We start from the raw sequence: 25,783 nt of genomic DNA, 5'->3' as shown, positions 1-25,783 counted from the left end.
GCGGCCATTGGAGGGTGAACCAACGGCAAAAGGAAGACCTTTCTCTCTGTCTCTCTCTCTCACTGTCCACTCTGCCTGTCAAAAAAAAAAAAAAAAAAAAAAAAAAAAAATAGACATAGTAGTATTTACCTTTCAGGAGTTCTGCTTTTTCCCAGCAATATGCTATGGTCTTAAATAGGGGCCTGTTGTACATTTAATTTGATAGAGTCTAATCTTAAAAATGAGAAAAAAACAAATTATATATATTTATGCACTGTGACCTGAGGCTTCCGTTTAAATATGCTTGATGCCAACAAGGTAATTTTGACAAGCTCTTGAACAACTGTTTTATAATATTTTATGAAACAGGCTTAAAAGAGTATTTGTGATGAATCACTGATGAGGAAACTAAAGCCCAGAGATGTGAAATTATTTAGTTAAAACTGTGAAGGAAATTGTATAAACAACCCAAGGTCCCGCTGGATTACTTTGCAATGAGTTCTGAGGCTGGAGGCAGTTTCCCAGCTGGATTCACAGGAAAAGCAAACGCTTTCCATTAGAATGGTTCAGGCTTGTGATACCCAAGTTTCCATTTGTATCTGAAGTCACAGATAGTCAAGGGCTGACCTAACTGGTCATAGGAAAAGTGTGTGGGCTAAATGAAGGGTTGCTGTCCAAATGATTACAGCATGGCTGTGTCAAACTCTGAACAATAGTATGTCAACAGCCCAGGAAGAGTGAGTTTTTGTTTGTTTCTCCCCATATAAGGTGTGCAGTGGCCCCAGATGGGCTGTGCTGTGTAGCATATTTTCTTTCTCCCTCAGTGAAATGTCCAACATACTAAGAGTTGAAACAATTTCAGTTGTTCTATAGCCTGTCACATGGCTCTTGGTACCTCAGTTGATAGTATTAATTGTCACAGAGGGAAGCAAATGGGTTTGCAGACCTAAGAAACAACCCACAGTCACTGTGATAATGGGAGAAATGCACAGGCTTTCTTCCTCTGCAGTCTAGTTTCTCCATCTTTGGAGTATAATTCACTGAGATTTTCCTCCAGCAATGTGATCTGCTGACTTTATTTGTGCTTTCTCTGTTGTAGTCCAGTCATATTTAACTGTTACATTCAAAGTAAAGGTCATTATGTTAATTGTTGATTGAGGTTGATGTTTTTCTGGGCATTCTCCCTGCTTGTTGGGTGGACAGTCCTGGAGAAAGGATGAAGTATGCCTTTGAAAAGGTGGTAGAGACCAGGAGTCCCTGAGTCCCGTATATCCTCCATTGTTGCCTGGAAATATTTCTCTTCTTCTTATCACTTCCCCACACCTCTATTTTGTACCTCCCACTAATTGTCATTCAGTCCCACTTGGGAGTCCTGTTCTTACTTCAAATTCATTATGTCCTCATCATTTCACCTCAGACCACAATTTCCATTCCATTTCGAGTAATTTCCATTTCACACACCCTGAGTCACAGTGGTGTCAGGTGGCTTGCTATTTATTCCATGCTACAGCAATCTCTTCAACCCTTTTTACTTTTTAACATTCTACTTCCTACATGGAATGCTGTCTCTCACTATTTCGCCCAATGAAGTTCCAATTCTCCTTGAAGAGTTCACACATCATTTCCATAGAAGTTTTCTCCAGCTCCTCAAGGAAGTGTTACTTTTCCTTCCTTTTCTAGCACTTTAAATTTCCTTATCTAGAATATGTGTTATGTTGTAATTACTTATTTACCCATCCATCTTTCTCGTAGACTGTGTGCATAGGGATGACATTTTGATCTCTATATTTCAGTGTCTAGCACAGTACATAATAATAAAATTTTAGAAAAGTTCGCTGAGTGAACTTTAGGCTTTGGTAACTTTATTAAATGGTTGGCATTAAATAAAAAACAGATTAGTTTATATAACTCCAGATATTCATTCACTCATTGATCTATTTCTTTAGGTAAATACATATCTAGCCACTATTATGTACTAATCATGACACATGGAAATTAATATTTTAGTAAAACAATTATATAATGAAAAGAAGATTTGAAAGATGTCGAGAATGACAGGCATTTGAGGCAGGTGGTGATGATGGGGCTGAGTGCTGCTGCTGATAAGGAATTATCTTGGGAAAAAAGGGAATGAAGAGGCTTCTCAAAGGCCCTGGGGTGGGAGGGAGATAGTCAGACAAGGTCCTGAAAGATAGGATGTGTGTCTGGAGCAGAGAGAGCAAGTAGATGTGTGATTGGAAGAAAAAGGCTGTCCTTTTAAGAAACTTTTATCCCAGATACAGTGGAAACATAGTGAAAACTGAGTGATTGTAGAGGATATGGTGTATTTTGTGGGGACCTGTACTGGCCAAATGATAATTTGCTCCCTTACTGTGTTTTGTTTTGCCTATGTAAGCTTCATATAGGAACTATGTCTTACGTTTCCTAGAGTTCCTGGTACCTGGTATTAAGTAATAAATAGAGTAGGTAGCTATGAGATGTGTACTACTTCATTCATTACAGGTTCCTGAGAATGAGAATTTATGTAAATGCACTTAGACAGAAACTGAGTTAACCAAATCTATTGGGTGGCTTAAAATGAGATATCAAGTTTGTTAAACTAGTGAGAAATGTATAAGGTAAATGGACCGCTGGTGAACCACTAGAATCTGAATGGATGAAGGTTGTTTCATAAGTGTTGGGAAGCTAATTGCCAGGATTAATTTTAGATAAGCCTGCATCCCTTGTTCAATAAAGTTTTATCACTCATGATATTTGAAGTTTTATGTTACAGAATCATTAGTAGGCCTTAAAAAGTTGTTTGGTCTTTAAAAGTCCTTTTTGCAAATTTAAACTCAATGGAATCTTAAAGATACATTTGTCAAGGGACATCTCTGGAACATTTTGATGGGCTCCAGATATTAAGGAAATACACATACTTGAGTTTGAGCATAGGCATCTTTGATGTGGAAGTGAAGCTTTGCAGGTGGCCAGTCCCTCAGTTTTGCCTCTGCACTATCTCCACCAGAAATGGATATTATTTTATGAATGTTGGTGGTAACGGTGCCACTACCCATCACTGAAACTGTCTGGATTTTGTTTCACAATAAAAAAGAGAGTTCTTTTCTCCTTCATCTCTTTGGCTTTGTGAAATTTAATGTTATCAGGAGGAAAGTGTGATGACGTCGGGAGATGAGTCACTCTGTTCTATCAGCTGAGCTGGTGGAGCTGTCTTCTGGAAGCCTTTGTGTTCCAGTAGCCTTCTCACATCAACTTTCAGAAGCAAGGTCTTATTGTAAGGCTGCGATTTCCTTAGAACTTCAGTGCAGCCAGTATTAAAATAGTGTCTTCTGAGCATCCCTAAAAATTTTTAGAGTTCTATTTTTGTCCCTCTGCTCAATAATTTGCTAGTGGTTGAAGAGGAAATGAATGAGAAGGAGAGTGCTTGTTGAGGTTTTGGGGTTAGAGTGGTTTTTGCAGAATATTCCATGATAATTTGCAAAATTAAGATCTCTATGCATGACAAGGGCATATTTGCACTCCGCACCAAATAGGAGACTTTTCTTATTTCCTCTCAGTAACTTCTCCACTCTGTCCTGTAGACTTCCACAACATAGTTTGCAAACGCACTCATTGTACCTGTTTGAAATAATTGGTAACTATGGCATGCTTTGTATTAAAATATTTTTAAAAATATTTATTTATTTATTTGACAGGTAGAGTTATAAGTGAGGGAGAGAGAGACAGAAAGGTGTTCCTTCCGTTGGTTCACTCCCCAAATGGCTGCTATAGTTGGCACTGTGCCGATCTGAAGCCAGGAGCCAGGTGCTTCTTCCTGGTCTCCCATGTGGGTGCAGGGTCCCAAGTACTTGGGCCATCTTCCATTGCCCTCCTGGGCCACAGCAGAGAGCTGGACTGGAAGAGGAGCAACTGGGACTAGAACCCGGCGCCCATATGGGATGCCAGTGCCGCAGGCGGAGGATTAACCAAGTGAGCCATGCCACCGGCCCTGTATTAAAATATTTTTAGAATCAGTAAATCAGTTTCATTAGTAAGTATAAGTACTTTATTTCCTCACATATTCATAAGAGATGTTATAGATCTTATTTGGAAATTCAATAGGTTAAAGAATCACCATCCAGGAATAAGCATCTAATTATTTCAGCCACCACACTAGCCAAAGACTGATCTGTCCAGTTTTTACTTCTTCCTCTGAGAGTTGCTCATCTCAGATCTGGTGAATGTCTAATGGAGTATAAGCCAGTAGTCAGCAAATCACAGGTCAAATCTGGCCAGCAGCCTTTTTCTGTAAATAGATTTTTATCAGATTTAGAGGTGTCATTGGTGTAAGTGCTGTCCATGCTGCTTTTGTTTTACCACAGTAGAGTTAGGTAGTTGCAGCTAAGACCGTATGGCCTACAGAGCAAAAACCACCTTCTCTCTGTCCCTCTACAGCAAAATTTTGTTACTCCTGGCCTATGATACATTTCTATATGATCTTGACCATTGATGAACCTTGTAATCCTTGCATGAATTATATCTATCAACTTTGCCCCACCCCCTAACCTTAGAGATTAAAGGAAATTTTCAACCATTAGGAACCAGGCATGGCATAATATATCTTATAGGGACAAATTTGGATTGATTTTTGACAATATCTTTATCAACAAGGCGAACTCTAACCTTGATGTGCTGAAGAGTAGCTTCAGTTCTCAGTCCCACAGTATAAGCATGAGAAGAGATCATTTCAGGTTTTGCTTCCACAATAAATTTTTTTTTAAAATAAAATATATTTATTTTCATTATATTTGTAAGGCAGAGATGAGAGAGTGAGAGAGCGAATGAGTGATAATGTTGTATCTGCTTGCTCACTCCCCAAATCCCCATAGTAGCCAGGGCTGGGCCAGGCTGAAGCCAGGAGCATGGAACTCAATCCGTATCTCCCACATGGTGGCAGAGTCTCAAGTACTTGAGTGGTCATCTGCTATCTCCCAAGGCACACATTTTCAGGAAGCTGGAATTGGAAGCAAATTTGAGACTTGAACTCTTCATATAGGATGTGAACATCCCAAGCAGTATGTTAACCAGATTGAGTACAGCAGGGTGCGCACTGGAAAGTCACAGGGAAGAAACCTGAAAAAGGAGCGGGGAGCTAGGTAAAGCCCATCATCAGCACCCAGATCAAGATGACATTGGAGGAACTGGCTCATGTAATTATGTGCCAAATGCCCACAAACAACCCCTACCCCCTGAGATAATTTTTAGACTAATGATTTCCCAAAAGTATTTACAAGGATACCCTGTGTCAGGATCTTGAAACAAAGACCAAGGAATAGCTAAGCCAGCATGCTTGAGAAAGTTGTAATCTCCACTCATTTCAGCAGGCACATTCTATTTTACAATTTGGTACTACATGAAAAAGGAGGCATTTGGGAAGCAAATGTAACCTGTACTTTGTATTCTTTGTGTCTTTGTTGGAGTGCTCTTGGTTGACTTTCCCTACATATGTAAATATAGGGAATCCCTGGAATCTAACTTTGTTTTTAAAAATTCATATATCAAATTCCTTGTTTGATCCTTGGAAAGCGTTCAGAAGAAATAATCTTGGCTAGTTTCCTAATATACAAACCAGAGTCTGCAAATATGGAACAAAGTTTCTCACCACTCTGATCCCTGCCCACCTGTCTCCTGTCAGAACTCACTAATAGATCACTGTATTCTCTCAGACAAAGCCTCAGGATCCTTCTAAACATATTCCATGTAGCCACCAATTAGTCAGAATTGGAACATGAGATGGAATCCTGCCTCCAAATCTGGCTTTCCATATTTCTAAATGGGACAGTCTCCCCCCACCCCAACACACTTTAATTTCTTCCTCTTCTGCATTGATAAGACCCAGGTCTTGAAGGCGGAACTGGGAGACCTGGAAGGCCAAAGCATTCTCAGCACAATCTAGAGCACAGATACAAGTGTAAGGAGACCAGATTGAGTACAGCAGGGTGCGCACTGGGAAGTCACAGGGAAGAAACCTGAAAAAGGAGCGGGGAGCCAGGTAACGCCCAGCACCAGCACCCAGGTCAAGATGACATTGGAGGAACTGGCTCATGTAATTATGGAAGGCACTGGCAGGTCCAAAATCTGCAGTGCAGGCTGGCAATCCCAACAGGCTTTGATGATGCAGTTTGGAATCTAAAGGTAAAAGTCCTTCCTCTTCAAGGGAGCTCAGTCTTTTCTTTTAAATCCCCTACTGGTTGGATGTGGCCTACCACATTATGGAGGATAATGTGCTTTATAAAAAAATTCTTGACTCACACTGTAAACACAGTTAAAAAGTACCTTCACAGCAACACCTAGACTGGTTGATGGCCAACCAAATGCCTGGATCTCACAGCCTAGCTAAATTGACAGCATAAAATTTGAGAGGTAGAGTTATAGACAGAGAGGGGAACAGAGAGAAATGTCTTCCATCCTCTGATTCACTCTCCAGATGGCCTCAATGGCAAGAGCTGAGCTGATCCAAAGCCAGGAGCAAGGGGCTTCTTCCAGGCCTCCCACCTGAGTGTAGGGGCCCAAGTACTTGGGCCACCCTCCACTGCTTTCCCAGGCCATTAGCAGGAAACTGGATTGGAAGAAGAGCAGCTAGGATGTGAAGTGGTGCCCATATGGGATGCTGGCACCACAGGTGGAGGCTTAGCCTCCCACAGCATAAAATTGATCATGACAGTGTAGGTGATTTTACGATGGCAGAGAGGTTAGTGTTTTTAAATATTATATATTTAAATTTTCACTTAAAGCTATGATTTTATAGGAATTGTTAATTAGAAGAAATGTAATTTTATTTAGTAAAGCTAAGTTAATTTAAATAAAATTATTAAGTAAATATTGGATATAAATGGCATGTGGATATGGTTTTGAAAAGAACTGAAATGACTGAGAGTAAAGAAGCAGAATGTTAAGTGACATAGTTGACTCCTGTAACAATCCTGAAATTTTATGATACAAACAGGTTTAGGAAGATTACTTGTGATGACTTGAACATAAGTCATGAGTAGAAAATAATTCATCAACTGATAATAAATGTGAAAATGTTCTGCTTGCTATACTAATAAAATAATCCATTCTTAGACACTTTTAAACATAATTTCTGAATGCAATTTGTCCAAGCTGTTATTTCTTTTTATCTTTAATTGCTTATGGCAATTTTTTCAAATAAAAGTTTTAAATTTTATATAATTGAAGCAGAGAGTCTTTTGCTATATAATTTCTTTAAAGAATTTTATGTTTGGGAAGTCATTCTGATTTTAAAAATATTTATTTTCATCTACTTGAAATGCAGAATGACACAGAGAGACAGATATCCTTCATCTGCTGTTTCACTCTTCAAACAGCCAGGGCCAGGCCAGGATGAACCTGGGAGACTGGAATTCAATACAGGCCTTCCAAATGTGTGGCAGGGACCCCAGTACTTGAGCCATAATCTGTTGCCTCCCAGGATGCATTAGTAGGAAGTTACATCAAAAGCAGAATAGTCAGGATGTGAACCAGTACTCTGATATGAGATGAAGACTTCTCAACTGCCATACCCCCATTCTTGGTTTTTAAGTCACAGATCAAATCTTGTGTTTGGGTGGGCATTTGAAAAGGATATTTTTATTTATTTCAAATAATTTTACACTTGAAATTTCAAATATTTGTATTTGAAAGGCAGAGATTGAGAGAGAAAGAGAGAGAGAGAGAGAGAGAGAAATTTCCATTTGCTGGTTCACCTTTAGATGCCTGCAATAGACAGTGCTGGGCCAGGATAGAGAGCAGCTGAGAATTCAGTCCAAGTCTCCCAAATCCAAAACTTATATGAGATGCAGCTTTCTCAAGCAGTGTCTGAACTGCTGCACCAAATGCCTACCCTGGAAAGGATGGTTTTAAAATATTTACATTTTGGTGGATTTTGGATTTATTTTGTTATTCATTATGGATGGGGCTAATTAATTTTATTTCCCTTACATTCCTACCCAGTCATTCCTATACAATTTAATAATTAATTCTTGATTTTTGGTGATGTAACTTTCATTTTCCAGAAATTCTTATGTGAACCAAAATCAGTTTCTAGGCTGCCTATTCTATGTTTTATATCTGTATTTTTTCCCCAGTGGTGCCTTATTTTAATTACCAAACCTTTATAATAATATACTTAAATATATTCTTTGGTCTAAGCTTATTACTTGTATTTTCCATTTAGAATTTTTTCATAAATTCTTCTATTTTTTTCTTCCTTAAAACTGCAAAATATTATTAGATTCTCCAGAATTTACATAAAATTTTCACTATTTCAATTGTGAAGTTTATTCAGGCAAAAACTGCATGTTGCAAAACTGCATTAGATAAAATTTGAGACATGCTGAGTAACCTTGCCTTGGTACAAGGTGATTTATGGCCCTGAAGGGAAGAAGTCCTATATTATGTCTCAATTATGCTAAAAAAGCTGACAATGAGTTTGTAAGCTCCCTGAGAGAAAACACACATACACATGCCTATTAAGGAAGGAAATAATTGGGAAATGGTTTCAGTTTCAAATTTGTGAAGATGAGAAAGCAAGACTAGATTTCTCAGTCACATTAGAAGATTGTCCAGTCACTTCCAGTCCTGAGTGTGGCATACCTCTTACCTCCTCATGCTTGTATTAGTCCTTTGTGGATAGCAAGAACAAAAATTTTGTCTGCTCTCCAGCAAAACTTTAATTGCAGAAAATAATTTAGAAGAAAATCAAAGTAATTTTCCAGATTTTTTTTAAAGATTTATTTATTTGAGAGGCAGAGTTATAGAGAGAGGGAGAGACACGGAAAGAGGTCTTCCACCTGCTAGTTAATTCCCCAAATGGCTGCAACAGCCGGAGCTGTGCTGATCCAAAGCCAGGAGCCAGGAGCTTCTTGCGGGTCTCCCACATGGGTGCAGTAGCCCAAGCGTGTGGGCCATCTTCCACTGCTTTCCCAGGTGCATTATCAGGGAGCTGGATCAGAAGTGGTGCAGCTGGGACTCGAACCAGCACCCATATGTGATGCCAACCATCGCAGGTGGAGGATTAACCTACTATATATACAACAGCGCCAATCCCCCAGATTATGTTTTTACATTTTATTTTTAATTGTGTTTTTGTTTTCAAAGAGAAATGAAAGCCTCAGTTTGCTAAACGGCTCAGGTTTCCTTTTCATAAAACTACCCTAGCAAGTTAACCACAAACAACTTCCTAAAGTGTACTTTTTATAAGAAACTGTAGTCCCTGAAATTTTTCTTGAACATGCTTTTCCTTCAGACCTCTTACAGGACTCTGGAGTTTCCATAGCTCAGTGCCAAGAACACAGCTAGGGAATTAGGCCCAGCTTAACAGATGCCTCCTGTTAGTCCAGCTCAAAGTTGTTGTGCTCTTAATGGCTTAGGAGAGTCACTTGAATACTTTGATTCTGATGTGAGCAATGAATTTATTAATTTTTAATCCATGTCCTTGCTTTCTGCAGAGATAGAAATACTAAGCCCAGTCTTTTTGGTATTGTATGCTACAAGGAAGATTTTTTGTCAGTGAGGGAATAAACATACACTCATGCTTCAGTGTGGACTGCCCTGCAGAGAAAAACACACAACTTTGTGGCCTAAAAAGTTTCTTATAAAGTAGGGGGAAATGAAAAACTGAAAGCAGTATCTGTAATTGGGAATATCTGTCTGAGAATAGGAGAGCAAAGAGTAGAAAATCTCCATCTGAAATCCAAAAATATGGGAGCAGTACCTCTAGGTGAGGTACAGGTGGAAAAAGAGTGATCTCTCCTGCTTCCCACCACTTTTTATGTTGTATGCACTCTGGTCCCAAAGGCAGCAGATGCAACATGGGAAGGTGGGCATTTTGACTGGCAAGTAGGAGGGTACATGGTGCAATAGGCCATGGCTTCTGACTTCTACTCTGCAGACCTAACTAGCTGCATGCCTGTCCCATATCATTTGCCTCACAGAGATTTCTGACCCTTAATCTTAAGCGTATACTGACGGATGAAATTCAGTCTTCTGTATGTACTTCCTGCTGATCAGAGTTGTTCTCCTTGCCTACCCTGGCTTCAGAAACCTCTACCTATCTCATCTAACACATCTGTTTCACAAGCCAGAGGGTTTCATTATTCAGTACCAATGACTATGGCCTCTGCATGGTCATCATTACTCTGAGAAGCTGTTGAATTATGAAACAGACAAGTTTCTCAATCAGGATGAGCATAATTGAAAAGATAAATTGAAGGTGGAATCCCATTTAACAAAGGAAAAGTATATTCTATTGTTTTCCAAATAGATGGTACTGATAGATTATCTCATGAAGCCTGGGCATAAAGATTTGTAATTTTTTATAGTGAAATGGTAGTGCTGTTAGAGTAGATGTGACAGCCTATTCATCCCTACATATGCTCCTCATTGCTCCTCCGTATATATTCTAAGGCTAGCAGGTTGTCCATAACTACCTTAGAGCATCCAGACTTGGTACCTGCTGTACTTGAGTACTTGAGTAAAAGTAGGTCTGAAATAAAGGCTAGGTTGCCCCAAGCAATAGACAGATTTTTAAAAATGGCTTCATGAGGTATATAACAGGATTGTCTACTATGATGATAGAAAAACCTCATTGAGGAATTTTTCTGCCAGTAGCAGTTTCCTGCGAGTATCAGAAAAAGAGGTAGGTTAAATATGTCTACCATAAAGAACAACAGTTTTGACATGACAAAAGCAGACTTTACTTACCTTTTTGCTTTTTGAAAAGGTATTTGGGGTATTCAATTAGTTTTCAAGAGTAGGCAAACTTCTGTATATCTGGGTAGATTCAAGAGGTAAAGATTTAGTAATTCTTAACAAATGTACCCAGCTTAGAATTCCCTGTCACTTAACGGTAGTAGGAGGGCTCAGTAGCACCTAGTAAGTCCCTCCTATTTATGCTATAAAGGGTCAGAGGAAGAGCCTTCTCTCCAAGTTTTTAATAAGACTAAGTCTCCTGGGGAAACAGGCTGTGGATAATTTTGGGATTTGGCACTGGAAAAATTTTGTTGTCATACTCCATAAGAGCCTTTTGTAACTTAGCTAAATTAATAATATATCTTTTTTTAAATTTTTTTTGACAGAGTGGACAGTGAGAAAGAGAGAGACAGAGAGAACGGTCTTCCTTTTCTGTTGGTTCACCCTCCAATGGCCACTGCAGCCGGCATGCTGCAGCCTTCGCACTGCGCTGATCCGAAGCCAGGAGCCAGGTGCTTCTCCTGGTCTCCCATGGGGTGCAGGGCCCAAGCAATTGGGCCATCCTCCACTGCCTTCCCGGGCCACAGCAGAGAGCTGGACTGGAAGAGGGGCAACTGGGACAGAATCCGGCACCCTGACCGGGACTAGAACCCAGTGTGCTGGTACTGCAGGTGGAGGTTTAGCCTAGTGAGCCATGGCGCCAGCCAATAATATATCTTATCTTGAGTTTCTGAATCAAAGAGGATCTGAGAAGTGAGGAAATGTCTTCCATATAGCATTTCAAATGGTTAAGCTTTAAAACAGCCTTAGCTGCCATTGTTATCCTGAGGAGGGCAATAGGCAATCATTTAAGCCATGTTCCTAAGGTTTCTTGGCAAAACTTAGCCAGAATATTCTTTTTTTTTTGACTTTTATTTAATGAATATAAATTTCCAAAGTACAGCTTATGGATTACAATGGCTCCCCCCCCCATAACTTCCCTCCCACCCACAACCCTCCCCTTTCCCTCTCCCTCTTCCCTTCCATTCATATCAAGAATCATTTTCAATTCTCTTTATATACAGAAGATCAGTTTAGCATATATTAAGTAAAGATTTCAACAGTTTGCACCCACATAGAAACACAAAGTGAACAATACTGCTTGAGTACTAGTTATAGCATTAAATCACAATGTACAGCACATTAAGGACAGAGATCCTACATGAGGAGTAAGTGCACAGTGACTCCTGTTGTTGACTTAACAAATTGACACTCTTGTTTATTGTCGCTCCCCCATTCGCGGAGGAACGACACGAAACCCTGAGCTGTTCTTTTGTCTGCTCGGCCCTTCCCGGGTTAGCTGCCGGTCCCTCACTTGCAGAGGAACAACGCCGTCCAGGGTTAGCTGCCGGCCCCTCCACCTCCGTGGAGGGGCGGCACCCCCCGCCGCTTTCCCCGCTTCCACGGAGGATCGGCACACCGCCGGCCGGCTCTCTCAGGGGCTGCTCAGATGTTCCTCAGGTGTTCCTTCAGATGTTCCTGGTGCATGTTGTCTCTCTCCTCCTTTATAGTTCTCTTCCACCAATCCCAACTCTGCTACCCACATGCCGAGTATGCTGCTCTCCTCCAATCAGGAGCAGGATCAGCTCCTGCAGCTCGTCAAACTGATGAGGCAGCTGCGTAGAAGTTGTTTGGTCTCTCTCTCTCAGCGCCATATTGTGGGAGAGCAGATGCATAGAATAAGTCTTAATTCCAGTAACTTAGTCTAGTCTCAGTTGCTCCCCACAGTTTATGGCATCAGTAATCACCCTAGGCTCTTGTCATGAGCTGCCAAGGCTATGGAAGCCTTTTGAGTTCACCAACTCTGATCATATGTAAACAAGGTCGTAGTCAAAGTGGAAGTTCTCTCCTCCCTTCAGAGAAAGGTACCTCCTTCTTTTCTTAAGATTATGATGATCCTTTTTGATTTTACCTGATGAGTGAGGTATCCAAGAGGCATGGAGATAATGAGACCCCTAAATCTGTAGCTACCTGCTGAATAACTTTAGCCACAAATAAGGGGCGACTGTCATACTGGAGTGGCCCTGGAAGGCCAAAGCAAGTAACTATTTCCTTTAACATGGCTTTGGACACTTCTTGTGCCTATTCTATTTGAATAGGAAAAACTTCTATCCATCTTGTGGAAGTATCTATAAAGATCAGTAGATATTTGTAATTATTTGCTGAAGGCATGTTAGTGGAGTCTATCTGCCAGTCTTCACCTGGATACTTTCTCCTTGGAATAGGGTTAGTAAGGAGGGTAGCTTGATATGACCACCAGAGTTATTTGGGAAACAGATGGTATAGGAACACATTACTTCATTATAACAGCATGCAGTCCTTTCCCTCCAGATATCCAAGAAACTATTTACATCAGGTTTCCTCTCTCCAAATGGGCAAAGTCATACACTTCCTTAATTATTTCCCATTGGGAAGCCTTTGGGAGCATTCCTGGCTTCCCACATGTAAGTCTCTTTTGCCCTGGCAGGATGTCCCCTGGACTGAGTCTGAGCTTGCTACATGTTAGTTTGTAGCTATTGCCGTCCTATGAATGTGCTATTTGCACTGTTTTCCATGTCGTAGTATCCTTTTTGCTTCAATCCTATCTCTATTGTCAAACACTCAAAATGCTATTTTTATCAATTTCCTCATGGAGTTTGAGCTCCCATAGCCAGTTTTTGAAAATGTACCTTAAGGAATAAGTTCATAGGAATGGGCACTGTACTATACACAGCTCAAAAGTCTCTGTAGAACCTGAAAAGACAAAAGTAGACATGGCTCTCTGTGAGCCCAGTTATGCTTAAGCATCCAACTTAAATGCCTTGTGTTAGAGAACTGGCATCCCCGAGTCTCCTTTTTATATCCCAAGATTGCTTTCTCTGTTCCAGGCCAGTTGGTGGCTCTCCTGCAGGTTGATTTAAATCCTGAGTATTTTATCATCACCCAATGCTCCTTAATTTTTCCTAACCACAATACTTAGTATAACTGGCAAACTAGAGGGCACTGACACCACTTAGGTGCTAGTCCACCTAGTGGCAATTATGTATATGTTTGGGACATTTTCCCAGCAACCACCACCACCACAGAGATTTGGACCTCTAGGGGCATTGTACCTCATTCCTGGAGGCTAAGTTCCAGGGTGATAGAAACCAGTATAAAGCTAACACCAGCCATCAGGGTTTTGCTTAAACCTTCCTGATGCTCCAGTGCCCTGAACATCTTTAGGGGCTTACACTGCCACACCAAGGGTATGCAAACCAGAGGGGGAGTTTAACCCCATATCTGGAGTCTATGCCTCAGGACAGTGCCAGCATCCAAGTATCTGCAGATGCTAGTGCTGAGAAATCTCAGCATTTGTATTTCTCAAAGCTGACCCCTGCAGTGAGGGTGGACTTCACAATGTATCTAATAACAGGTCCCATCTGGCTAACAGAAGTCATGTTCATTTACCAGGAAACAAAACCAGTTGCATTTTAATCTTGCATTCCTCATGGCTACTAGTTGTCCCGGAATAGAGAGCTTGCAATGTCTCTCAAGTCCTAAATACACAGTGAGTGATTTGGCTGCCCCCTAAACATGGCTAACATTGGCCCACTCTCCCTGGAAATGTAGGGATGCAAGGGAGGGCCTTACTTCTAATAGGGAAGGAAGTTTTGGCCTCTTGGTGTCCAGATGTATCAACTAGATAGCAGAAATGGCTGTTCAACCTTCCCTCTTCCAAAGACATCAAGTAACAGAGTTGGGCCATAGGCATCCATTCAAAGGCTTCACAGTTTAAGAAAGACAGGAGTAATTAGGAGGCACTTCAGAGCACAGCTGTCATGACAAGATCTGAGTAAATGCATAGGAAAATGGGTGGGGGTAGGTGCGTGGATTTGGAGTGATTTAAACCTGACAACAGAAGCCTGAATAAATTGTTACAAGAAGTGTATTTTAGACATTTGTAGGGTGCTTATATAGAGCACACCTTCTAAACCATCCCCTGCCCACTCCCACATTGGCAAGGCACTGTAAGATCACTTTTACTTGGTCCACAAAAGTGATCAGGATGGGGACTGGCAATGTGGCATAGCAGGTAAAGCCAAAACATGCAGTGCCAGCATCCCATATGAGCATCAGTTTGAATCCCAATTGCTCTTCTTCTGATCCAACTCTCTGCTATGGCCTGGGAAAGGAGTGGAGGATGGCCCAAGTCCTTGGGCCCCTGAACCTGCACCTGCATGGGAGGCCTTGAGGGGCCTTCTGGCTCCTGGCTTCGGATTGCCCCAGCTCCAGCTGTGGCAGCCATTTGGGGAGTGAACTGGCTGATGGAAGACTTCTCTCTCTGCCTCTGCCTCTCTGTAACTTTGCCTTTCAAATAAATAAATAAATCTTAAAAAATGAAAAAAAAGTAATCAGGATAGTCTGCAAAGATTAGATTCTGTTCCAATAACCTGACTCTCCTAAGTCCCAGTCTGCCACCAAGGACTGAGGGGATCAATTGTTTAGCGCACTGTTACCCTTCCTTGGTTTGAAGGAGTCACACATCTATTGATCTTGAGGCCCAGTACTTTAGAGTTAGAAGTGGCCTTAAAACAACAAATTGAAGCTTGAAATAAAGTTTGAAAAGATTTTAGTTTTTAAAATACTGGGTTGATTAGTCAAAGGATTATTTGTATATAGAGCATGTCTCAAAAGTCTTCATTCAGGACTGGTGCTGTGGTGTAGTAGGTTAAGCCTTCGCCTGTGGTGCCAGCATCCCACATGGGCACTGGTTTGTGTCTCAGCTGTTCCTCCTCCCATCCAGCTCTCTGCTAATGGCCTGGGAAATCAGTGAAAGATGGCCCAAGTGCTTGGTCCCCTGCACCCACATAGGAGACCTAGAAGAAGCCCCATGCTCCTGGATTTCAATAGACCCAGCTCTGGCTGTTGTGTCCATGTGGTGAGTTAACCAGTGGGTACAAGACCCCTCTCTGTCTCTTCCTTTCTCTCTGTAACTCTGCCTGTGAAGTAAATATATAAATAAATGTCTTCATACAGTTTAAGCTATACTAACCAGAAAAATAAGTGCTAAATATAGTCCAACATTGCTTGAAGTCATTATATATATTTATTTTACACTTATGTGTTTTGTGCCTGTTGAATTATGAGCCCCTCTGAAGACAGTAAAGGCTGAAACAAACAAAATAGTACTTAGCATTCATAAGACTAAACAAGTAAAATGAACCTAAATTTTGAATCTGGGTTGGTGTAAGGCAAAAGCAGTATAGCAGGTGGATTCGGTGATATATGTGATCTTAAGAGTATACATGTCTGGGTACAAGCAAAAATTCAGACTTTCAAGGCTGTGGAATTGGTGAGCTTTAAGTCAAGGGCACCTAATAGTAAAATGGACTCAGGTCACATGTGAATTATAGATAGAAATTTGACATAGGATAGGGGAAAGCATGGAGTTTGAAGATAGAGTGAAAGGGCTGGGCAAGCAGATCTACTGGGCTCTAGGAAGGGGCGGGGCTGTGGGCACATCATGATGTCATCCTCTCTAGCCTCAGATTCCCTTTGTGACTCATAATCTGTGATGCAGAGCTGGAACTATATAGTCAAGGGCTTGAACCCTCAACCCTCAGTTGTCTCTCAGCAGCATTGCGATTCAGATAATGGATGGAGTACGTCCTCTCATTTTTGAAGAGCCATTCTGAGCTGTGGCTGAGCTTCAGCTCTATTTTTATTGATAGCAGCCTCAACTACACTCTTATTAGTGGGTTGCAGTTGATCTTTTTGTACCTGAGCTACCTGGTATTAAAGCTATTTTTCACAACCATCTGGAAAAAGAAGACCACCGAAAAGGTAAGGAACCACGGGTGAACTCCAAGAAGGATGTTGATGTTGCTGTTGTTTCCCATTTCTGTTCTCTCATATCTAAACGAGTTTGGTTTCCTCAGAGAGAAGCCAGAGATGGGAAGTCTGAGGAAGGACACAGCACCACCTTCCTTTGGGGCAGAGGCTAGGCAGGGATGGGTTTGGGGGGAACAAAGGCTTACAAGTGAAGCTCACAGACCACCTGTCTGGTATGGTGGAGGTTTCTAGGATAAAATCCAACACTCTGCTGCAGTCCTGTTATGGCTTCACTAGAGAATTTGGCTTCTCTGACGGAGGTCATTCCTCCTCACACTTGACCATGAGTCTCATTCCCATGTCAGGTGTCCCTCCATCAAGCCTTCCTTTCTGTTGAGCTGAGCAGGAGAGCAATGCTAAGTGTCTGAAAGAGGCTGGAGCCCGAGTTCTGTCCCCAAAGGACATGTTTATCTGAGGGATTACAGATGGAACAGTTGGACTCAGATTCTGTGCCTTTTTGAGCATGGACATTTCACTGAAACTCTGCATCCCATAGACAAAATTTTCTTTTTAAAGAAGGAAAAAATAAAAATATTGGATCACCTGTAAACATTAGTAATGTAAGTAATACATGTTTATAATTTAAAATGAAGAGACATTTGGGGTGGTAAAAAGAGGAAGAGAAGTGAAACTAGTCTCTCATTCTTTACTTTTTGTTCTCAGTGTCGGGGTACAGCCAAGAGGCGGCGGAAAGGTGGAACATTTAGAGGTAAGATTCTCTGTTCACATTGATCTTTGCAAGGGTGATCCTTCCTGTTTTAGATCCAGGGCCTCTGAGAATGTCAGTTGCTATATACAGTCTGTCTGCGAAAACAGAATACTCAGAGGAGAAACTCCTGGAAAAGACAGTCATACCTGAGACATTTCTCAGAGTTCTTCCTTAGCCCATCTGTGGGCAGGAATCTGAGATGCATGGACAACAGTTACTGCCCAAAATGTGATGAGGTGAGAAATAAGTATGGACTACTAGTGTCTTGTAGTCAGAACTTCAGTCCCCTGCCTTTATAGATGCCCTTTAACTTCTCGGGTATGCACATTCTTCACTGAGTGCTTTATAAATATTGCCACATACACATGTGTTATTAATATTATCATTGACAATCTTTCCATAACTACTGATTCTTGGAGCATTCAGAATTTAGTATCCCCAGGGGCTCTCATAGAGGGATTCCTATATGATTCTTATTGCTTCTACTTTCATTACATATGTTCTACTTTCCTGATGTCCCAGGTTCAAGGATTAACAAGAAAGAAGCAGAGGAGGGATGGAAGCTTCTTTCTGTTTTGAAAAGGTGATTAATCTTTCCTCTTTTTTCCTGGTCCCCCTTTTTTTTTAAACATGTTCCATATATTCCAGGGATCAGTGAAGCCTGCCATTATGATGTGAGGCAGGTAGCCATAGGAACGGAATGTGATAAAAGCCTCAGGGAGGGGCTACAGAGTTAGTGTGACATCACAAATGTGAGGTGATGGGAACAGTAGGCTTGGGCTATCCCTATCCCCACTAGGCCGGCAGAACCTCCTTTCCATGTTCTGGTCTTGACCACAGCCTTTTCTTCCTGTTTCCTGTAGACCCCAGAGCCAACATCAAGATATCACCAGTTTCCGTCACCTGCTGTGTCCAGACCCTCACTGTACGGTGTGTAACAGAGTGGCTGCCAAAGTCAGTCGACTGCTGTCGCTGGGGAAACTGATAGATGATACTTCCTCTGTGCATTATATGGCTTCCTCAGCTTCTGTGATTAAGACCTCATTGACTGTGACATCTGACCACTCAAAAACTCATCCAAGAGGCCAAAAGTCAGCCTCTTTGCATGTGCCATCTCCACCTCCCCCTTCTACTGTCTCACTTAACCATGTTGCTTCTTTACCTGATTTACTGTCCCCCGACCCACCAGCTGACTCAGTACCATCAGAGCCTATTCCTCCCTTGGCTTCAAAACTCCCAGTGGACCCTTTCCCACCCCAACCTGTTGCTCTTTGCCCTCCCACACCACATCACTCTCAGAGATCAGATCATGATCTGCATCCAGAGATTGCTCTGTCTGTAATGAATAGCCCTGATGGGTTGTCAACTGATATTCCAACAGTCAGTGAAATTGACCATTCAATGCCAGAATCATCCTGGCAGCAGGACGAGGTCAAGGATGCCAAAGACTTGTCCTCTTCCAACGTAGAACAAGATAGTATCAAGCATGAGCTTGTTGATGGCCAATCTTCTGAGACCTCTTGCACAGAATGTGCATCCAACTTTGTAGAACCCACTAACTGCTTGTTACTCAGCCATGACAATCTGGCACTCTTGGAGAAACAAGTAAGAAAGAGGGGTGACTTCCTGATCCAGAAGGAAAGGGAAAATAAAATGCAACCATTTCTAAAACAACTTAGTTCAGACCACCAACTGAATACTTCAGAGTCAAGTGCTGATAGACATGAGTCAGCAGTCAGTCCAGACCACCAACTGTATATATCAGAGCCAATGGTAGAGTCAGATGCTGATAAGCATGACTCAGCAGTCTCCCTTTATTTTGGAAACAGCAAAGGCAAACCAGAGGAGCTGCAGATGAACCAGCAATACTTTTGGGGTCTTCCATCTTTGCACAGTGAGTCCTTGTGCTCAATTATCCGTCATTCAGATGACTGTCCCTCTACTTTGGTCATCTTTAATGGAATCTCCAAAGCTTCCACATCTCAAGGATCTTTAGGACTTTCCAATTTCCAACCTCTGATCTTGCCTGAGATCCAAACTCAATCCTCAACTAAAACTGTCTCCCAATCACAGTCACAACATGCTACTCCGGCACAGTCTCAGTCCAACCTTCAATCTCCAATCTCAATGTTACCAACATCTCCCGATTTCCAGCTTAGGATCTGTGGAGTGTGCTTCCATAGACCTCATAATGAGGCACAGTGTCTCATGCAATCTGAACTTCATCAGCTAGAATACAATGTGCTACAGAAAGAACAGGAACGTTTGTGGGGTTTACCCTCTGTGGTCAAAACATCTCGGGAATACCTTTGTCCTCCCCCTCCCAATGTTTCATTGGTGAGCCAGTCCTCCAAAATCCATGTTCCAATCTCCATCATTCCTGGAGATTACCCTCTGAGCAGTGAGCTTCGTAAGAAATTTGAGTACCACCTTAGAAAGAGACTCATTCAACACCGATGGGGCTTACCCCGCAGGGTCAATGAGTCTCTGACACTGATTAATCCTGAGAGAGATGTTCCTGAAATACATGCATCAAAGAGTCTTCACAGACTCAAATGGATATCTTTGTTGAAGGAACAGAGTAGCAACAATTTAAGGAATTCTGAATCGAGCCAACTTTCAATCTCCGATGAGACAAGCTCAGAAGAGTTTCAGTCAGATAACGAAGAGAAGGACCATCAGAGACACAGCCGAAAGAATGGCCCTAGTGATCATCTATTGAGTGACCCAGAAGGATACTCAGATAAGAGTTTAGGGTCTGACTCTGAGAAAGATCAAGGAAGTCATACAGTGAGTCTGTATGGGAATGATTCAAGGGCCTCAGGGATAAGTATAAATCAGAAACAACTAGAAAATGCACTCAAAGAACATTTAAATAAGAAAAGTGAAGAAATAAAAGAGGGTAGACTTCCTGAGACTGTTCATAGTTCATGGCATGCCCTTAAGCAGACAATATCTTTTGCTGAGAAATCTCACAGTGAAAAACAGATAGATGGGGCATCATCTGTGAGAAACTTTAACTTGAACACTTCCCAGGAGATTTATTTCTTGGCTTCTGGCAAACTAAAGATGCTGGAAGACCATATAAGCAGTTTCTACATAAGGATGAAGTATGGCCTTCCCACCAGGGTCCTTGAATCCATACACATCTTCAGTAACAGAGAGGACTCATCTTCTTCCTTAGGCCATTCCTGTTGTTCCTCCCAAGATTGCCTTAGTTCTGGGATGCATTCCAAAGTTATGGTATCCAGGTCACTCGGTAGGAGCTCTACAGCTTTGTGTAGAGACAAATTGAAGATGAGAAAGTCAGCACCCAATCTGGATCATCTGCTTCCTGCTGAATCACCTGTTAGGAAGGGAGGACAGGGGGACCTGAGACCACTGTCCCCGAAGGGAAAACAGGAGCTTTATGGCAGACAGAGTTGTCCGTGCATCACAGACAAAAAAATTAAGAAAGAGACTGGACCAGACAATAGACACAGCCCAGTGCTGGTGTCCACAAGTCATGATGGGACTGGACCTGAGCCAAAGGATAAGAGAGTGAGTTCCAGCAACAAAGAAAGGCTTCAGGCTCCCAAAGTAAAGACTTCAGAGTACTTCCCAAGGTTTAACAAGTCTAGAGAGATATTTAAGGCAAAGGAGCTCCTTGCTCCTCGATCAAAATCTGCCAGTGCCTTGACAACCAGCAAGTCAGGGGACTCTGCAGCAGTAGATGAGAAAACAAAGAAAGAAAAAACTACCCTGGCTACTGAAATTCCCTCACCAACATCAGTTTCCCAGGATCCTAAACTATCAGACTTTAGAAAGCACTTGCTGAGTGAATTAAAGTCGAAATTGGAGAACAGGGATCATAGCCCTGTTCAAGGCCAGTCCACAGATACGGCTGATGCCTCAGATAACTTGATTTCCAAAACCTTGCTGACTAGTGCCCAGGGTGTCTCCAATGGGAACATGGCAGGTTCTCAGGTTATGCATGTACATTTGGACAACACACCAGTCAGCATGGAACAGCATCAGGAGCCCTGGGTCCCTAAGCATATCTTGCAGAACTGCTGGGATAAGAATGTCCCTCCAAATTCAAAGAGACTGCATCATTTGCGACCAAAAACAGGAGAGCTTGGTGAAGGGGATGCAGGGTTGGGGACACCACAACCCAGTAGGAAGAGCTGCCCTGGTCAAGACAGGGCATTAAAGAAGATGCTTGGAAGCATATCTTCCCCAACCTCGTCACTGAAGGATCAGCCTCCTCCTGAAAATCTGTTCCAAAAACAGATAAAAAAATGTTTGCAATGGATTTGTCCTAGCAGCACAAACAAAGGGCAAGAAAGTTTCCTTGGAAAGGGGACTTCCCCACCATCATCTGTGCAGAGCCAAAGCAAAGTTAATAGTAGAGCTGCCTCTACTGGCAACACCAAAACTCTGCAAGTGAAGACACACATTGGCAAGGTGTTAGATGTGAAACCAGGGAGTAGCCATGGTGTCAGAATCACCTGCCCCCAAGAATCACGTTTCTCTCCGACAAAGCCTGTGAAAACTCTTAAGGCACAATTGCAGGCCCAGGCAGATACTGTCCAGGGACATCCTTTTAACTATAAAGCTTCTTCCTGTAATGTGAAAAGTACCAAGACATGTAGCCAAAAAGCACCCTTGGCTGACCAAAATTACCCATTGAAGAATGTACTGACCACAGACAGGGTGAGACGGTCCCAGAAAGTTGTGGCATTCAAGGATCAGCCACTATCACAGAGGCATCTGGCATCCATGCCCAACAAAGAGTTCCTGCCCCATCCAAACCATACCTGCAGGCATCTAGCCAGCCAGGTGTCTCAAACCACACCTACATTTTCTGAAGGCACTGTATTGGGAGATCTGTCTCTACTCTTCAAACATAAAATGCTCCTGCAGCATTTCCAGGGTGGAAGATTTCTTCCTCCAAAATAGTTTATCCCTTGTTGAACACACTGATTTTCCACAATAAATATTCTAAAGATTGTTGTCTTTTATGTGTACTATTTTGGAGACATGGGATTTAAGTAACATAGGGTTTATACCAGTCCACTGGAGCTCTAGGGGGATGGTTATCAAGTGCCCCTTAAGGCCCTTCCGTCCCCGGAGAAGTCTGAGTACATGTGCTGTTTCCTAGTCTGTACGATAGTTTGGCAGCCCATATACCCACCCCCTCACTGACTATTTCTTGGCCTCTGGAGGAATAAGGGAGGTAAGTCATCATATCTGAAGAGGGTCAAAGTCACATATCTTTTCTAGAAAATTGTGCTTAATCTTATTTTTTTAAAAGACAATATTGTCAATGACTAGAGCATGACACAGGTGAGTGAACTTCACCTCAGGCGTGGTTGAAGATTATTGCCATAGTAGACATGGGACTGATTGGGTTAAGGTCTAGGAACATTATTATTGTTGGTTGAGAATCTGTCATGAGTGGTATAGTAATGCATTGGGAAACCATACTTTGGGGCATTGATGTTTTCCTACTGGAAAATAAGCTTATGAAGGTAGCTCCCTGCCCTGGGTATTTCTTCAGGTTGGCTGAATTGATTACATTTTTGCAGGGTAAAATAATCCCCTAGATATTGGTGGTGGGAATGTGGAACAGTTACTTAACTGCTAGGGCAAAGTAAGGTTGAATGTAAGGACAAAATTCCTTAGAGTAAGTGGGAAATTATGGGAAAAAAATGAGTAGGAGAGAAGAGATGACCTTTCCAATAGAAGGAAATTTATGTCCCCTTATCCCCACCTCATGATCCTTTTCTACTATCCCAATCTGACCCAGGCACCACTTCCATAGGGCTGATAAGGGGCTGCAGAGATTACTCATGCTACATCAGAAGGTACATGGTGCTCTTCTTTGAGTGCTAGAATTGTATTCACAGGGCTGTTGTCATCATGGCATCCCTTTAGGAAAGCTGGTTTTGGTGCTGACTTTCTATTCACACATGACAACTACTGCCAGATCTGCCCTTAGTGTATCCATCACCTATCTAGTTGGAGATGCCACCTTTGATCTTGGTGAGGTAATGGAGTTATGATGGATTCCCCCAGAATACCTCTAGGCCATGATCAAGAGGTGAATACTGGTCGATGAATCAGGGTAACATATTTGAGGGGCCTCCTTGCACTGCCAAATAATGATCTTTTTGACCAAGACTGAGCATATCTGTACCCTTAAAATAGGGATCTAGAAGGATGGACCCTCCACTTACACAAACTGGGAATCAAAATTGGATGAATGGGGCCAGCATTGTGGAACAGTGTATTAAGCTACCTGTTGTGATAACAGCCCATATCAGAGTGCCAGTTCTAGTCCTGGCTAGTCTACTTTCCATGCAGCTCCTTGATAATATGACTAAGAGGGTGGCAGATGATGATTAAAGTGCTTGGGCCCCTGCCACCCATGTGGGAGACCCAGATGGAGATTTGGGCTCGTAGCTTTTGTCTTGCCTAGCCCCAGCCATGACAGCTATTTGGAGATTGAGCCAGCAGATGGATGATATGTATCTCTGTCTCTGTTTCATTCTATAACTCTGTCTTTATTTTTAAAATATTTGTTCATTTTTTTTAAATTAAGAGCTACAGAGAGGGAGGGAGGGAGGGTGGGAGATAATCTTCCATGTGCTGGTTCACTCCCCAGATGGCTCCAAGAGCCAGTGTGAGACCAAGCTGTAGTGAAGAGCCAGGAGCTTCAACCATGTCTCCTGCATGGGTGGCAGGGTCCAAACAGCATTCTCCACTGCTTTTCCAGGCTATTATCAGGGAGTTGTATTGGAAGTAGAGTAGCCAGGACATGAATTGGCACCCATATGTGATACCCACAGTTTACCTTCTAACACTACAACACCAGCCCCACACTCTGCCTTTCAAATAAATGTTAAAACATTGGATAATTTCCTGGAAGGCACTTAAGATAGTTTTTATAGTAAAATGTTGGAAATTCTTGGTGTCAAAATAAAACAAAAAATAAAACATGTTCACTGCAGCCCCTCACTCAACCATACTTCTATCTTCTTATCCGGAGTTATGCCATTCAACCTGCATTGTCTGGAGCTTAACATTGCAGAATCAATGAGGATTCTGTGGAGGTCCTGGGATGGTAAAAATGTGGGATGAGGCCCATGGCAAGGAACTGGAAGAGGTGGAGATCAGTGGAGGAACTAATATCCATGTGGATTGACAAACCAGTAACTTGGAGACCTCTACTCTCCCATCTAGAGTCTTACTCCAGTTAAGTTACTGCCACACCCCAGAGATTAGCACTGGGAATGTCTTTGCCATATGAAGTATTATAGTGTGACCCTTTGACCTCATCCCTCTAACTTTGCAGCATACATTGTATATTTGTCAACTTTTGAACTCTGGGTCATAATTTTTCCACTTATTCATCTACCCACCAGCCTCATGCCCGCAGTTCCTCCCTCTTTAAGCAAATTTTATTGTCTTATTTATTGTCTTATTTAAAAGGCCCCACTCCAAATGACTCTCATTCAACCTACTTTTATATTTCCTGTCTGGTAATATCCCATTTCTCTGGCTTTTCCAGAAAAGCATTCCTATAAGTGACTGATAACTATTGTATTAATTTTATGATCAACTCTTCTGCTTCTATGGGCAGCTATAGCACTGCCTGGAAATAATTTATTCATTCATTTCACAAATCATTATCCTACTCTATGTAACAGTGAACAAATAAAACAGAACTTAAATCACCAATTCCCTTCATGCTCTCTTCCATTCTACTCAAAACCATTTGAGATCTCCTACACTTTGCTGAAACTTTAAGCTCTCTCTCCTTGGTCAGCACATGTGTTGGACTCACCATTTACAGAGTAACTAGAAGCTACCTCATAGAAGTCTTCATCAAAAAACTCCTTCCTTCCTTCCTTCCTTCCTTCCTTCCTTCCTTCCTTCCTTCCTTCCTTCCTTCCTTCCTTCTTTCCTTCCTTCCTTCCTTCCTTCCTTCCTTCCTTCCTTCCTTCTCACAGAAAAAATCACTTTCCTTCCACAGTACTCAACTACAAAGGAATTAGACTTCTAGAAATGTCTTTATTGAGAGATAACTAAACTCTGGTCTTGATGGATTGATTTACACATGCCAGAAATCCTTACTGCCTCCTTCCTCTCTTCATGAGGCACTCAATATCTTTTTCTTAAAGCTTTTCATCACAAAGATGTTTAAACATACACAGAATCAAGTAGAATAATGTGATTCTCCATGTACCTACTCTACAACTTTCAGTCACCATTTGGCAGGTGTGATGTACCCCATCATTACACTATGATTAATGTGTAAAGTCAATTTAAACATTGTTCATTCATCTCTTAGAAGGTATGTTATTTGCCTTATGTAAATGCTCTCAACATTTGTTTGATATTTGTCACATGAGGAACATAGTTAACCACAACAAATGTAAACACGATTGGTGATTAAAACACATTGAGCTGGCCAGTGCCTTGGCT

The 25,783-nt window shown here is 41.9% G+C and overlaps 1 protein-coding gene and 1 long non-coding RNA gene across 2 annotated transcripts in view; one reads left to right on the top strand and one right to left on the bottom strand.

The window, feature by feature from the left end:
* Positions 1 to 10,701: 10,701 nt before the first annotated feature.
* The window catches only part of LOC127491322 (uncharacterized), a 38,668-nt gene continuing 23,586 nt past the window's right edge, over positions 10,702 to 25,783 (bottom strand). Inside the window, exon 3 of the long non-coding RNA XR_007919956.3 lies at positions 10,702 to 10,791. This is a non-coding gene — a long non-coding RNA (uncharacterized LOC127491322). The remainder of the gene's footprint in view (positions 10,792 to 25,783) is intronic.
* On the top strand, positions 16,369 to 22,302 carry LOC138843012 (spermatogenesis-associated protein 31D4-like). The gene is made up of 4 exons (XM_051846822.3): positions 16,369 to 16,554; positions 17,266 to 17,311; positions 17,834 to 17,894; positions 18,175 to 22,302. Exons 1-4 carry the CDS (start codon positions 16,369 to 16,371, stop codon positions 22,250 to 22,252), a joined length of 4,371 nt encoding a protein of 1,456 aa, XP_051702782.2. The 3' UTR covers positions 22,253 to 22,302.

Source organism: Oryctolagus cuniculus, chromosome 1 (assembly GCF_051225735.1).
Source record: "Oryctolagus cuniculus isolate XC-2025 breed Fujian yellow rabbit chromosome 1, ASM5122573v1, whole genome shotgun sequence".
Taxonomy (NCBI): Eukaryota; Metazoa; Chordata; class Mammalia; order Lagomorpha; family Leporidae; genus Oryctolagus; species Oryctolagus cuniculus.
Note: the sequence above shows the minus strand (reverse complement) of the source record. Positions and strands in the feature narration are given on the sequence as shown.

Excerpts from the sequence above, each read along its gene's own strand:
- LOC138843012 (XM_051846822.3), top strand. The coding sequence starts at position 16,369 with ATGGAGTACGTCCTCTCATTTTTGAAGAGCCATTCTGAGCTGTGGCTG. Across the intron at positions 16,555-17,265 it reads AAAAGAAGACCACCGAAAAG|TGTCGGGGTACAGCCAAGAG; the intron begins GTAAGGAACCAC and ends TTTTGTTCTCAG. Across the intron at positions 17,895-18,174 it reads CTTCTTTCTGTTTTGAAAAG|ACCCCAGAGCCAACATCAAG; the intron begins GTGATTAATCTT and ends TGTTTCCTGTAG.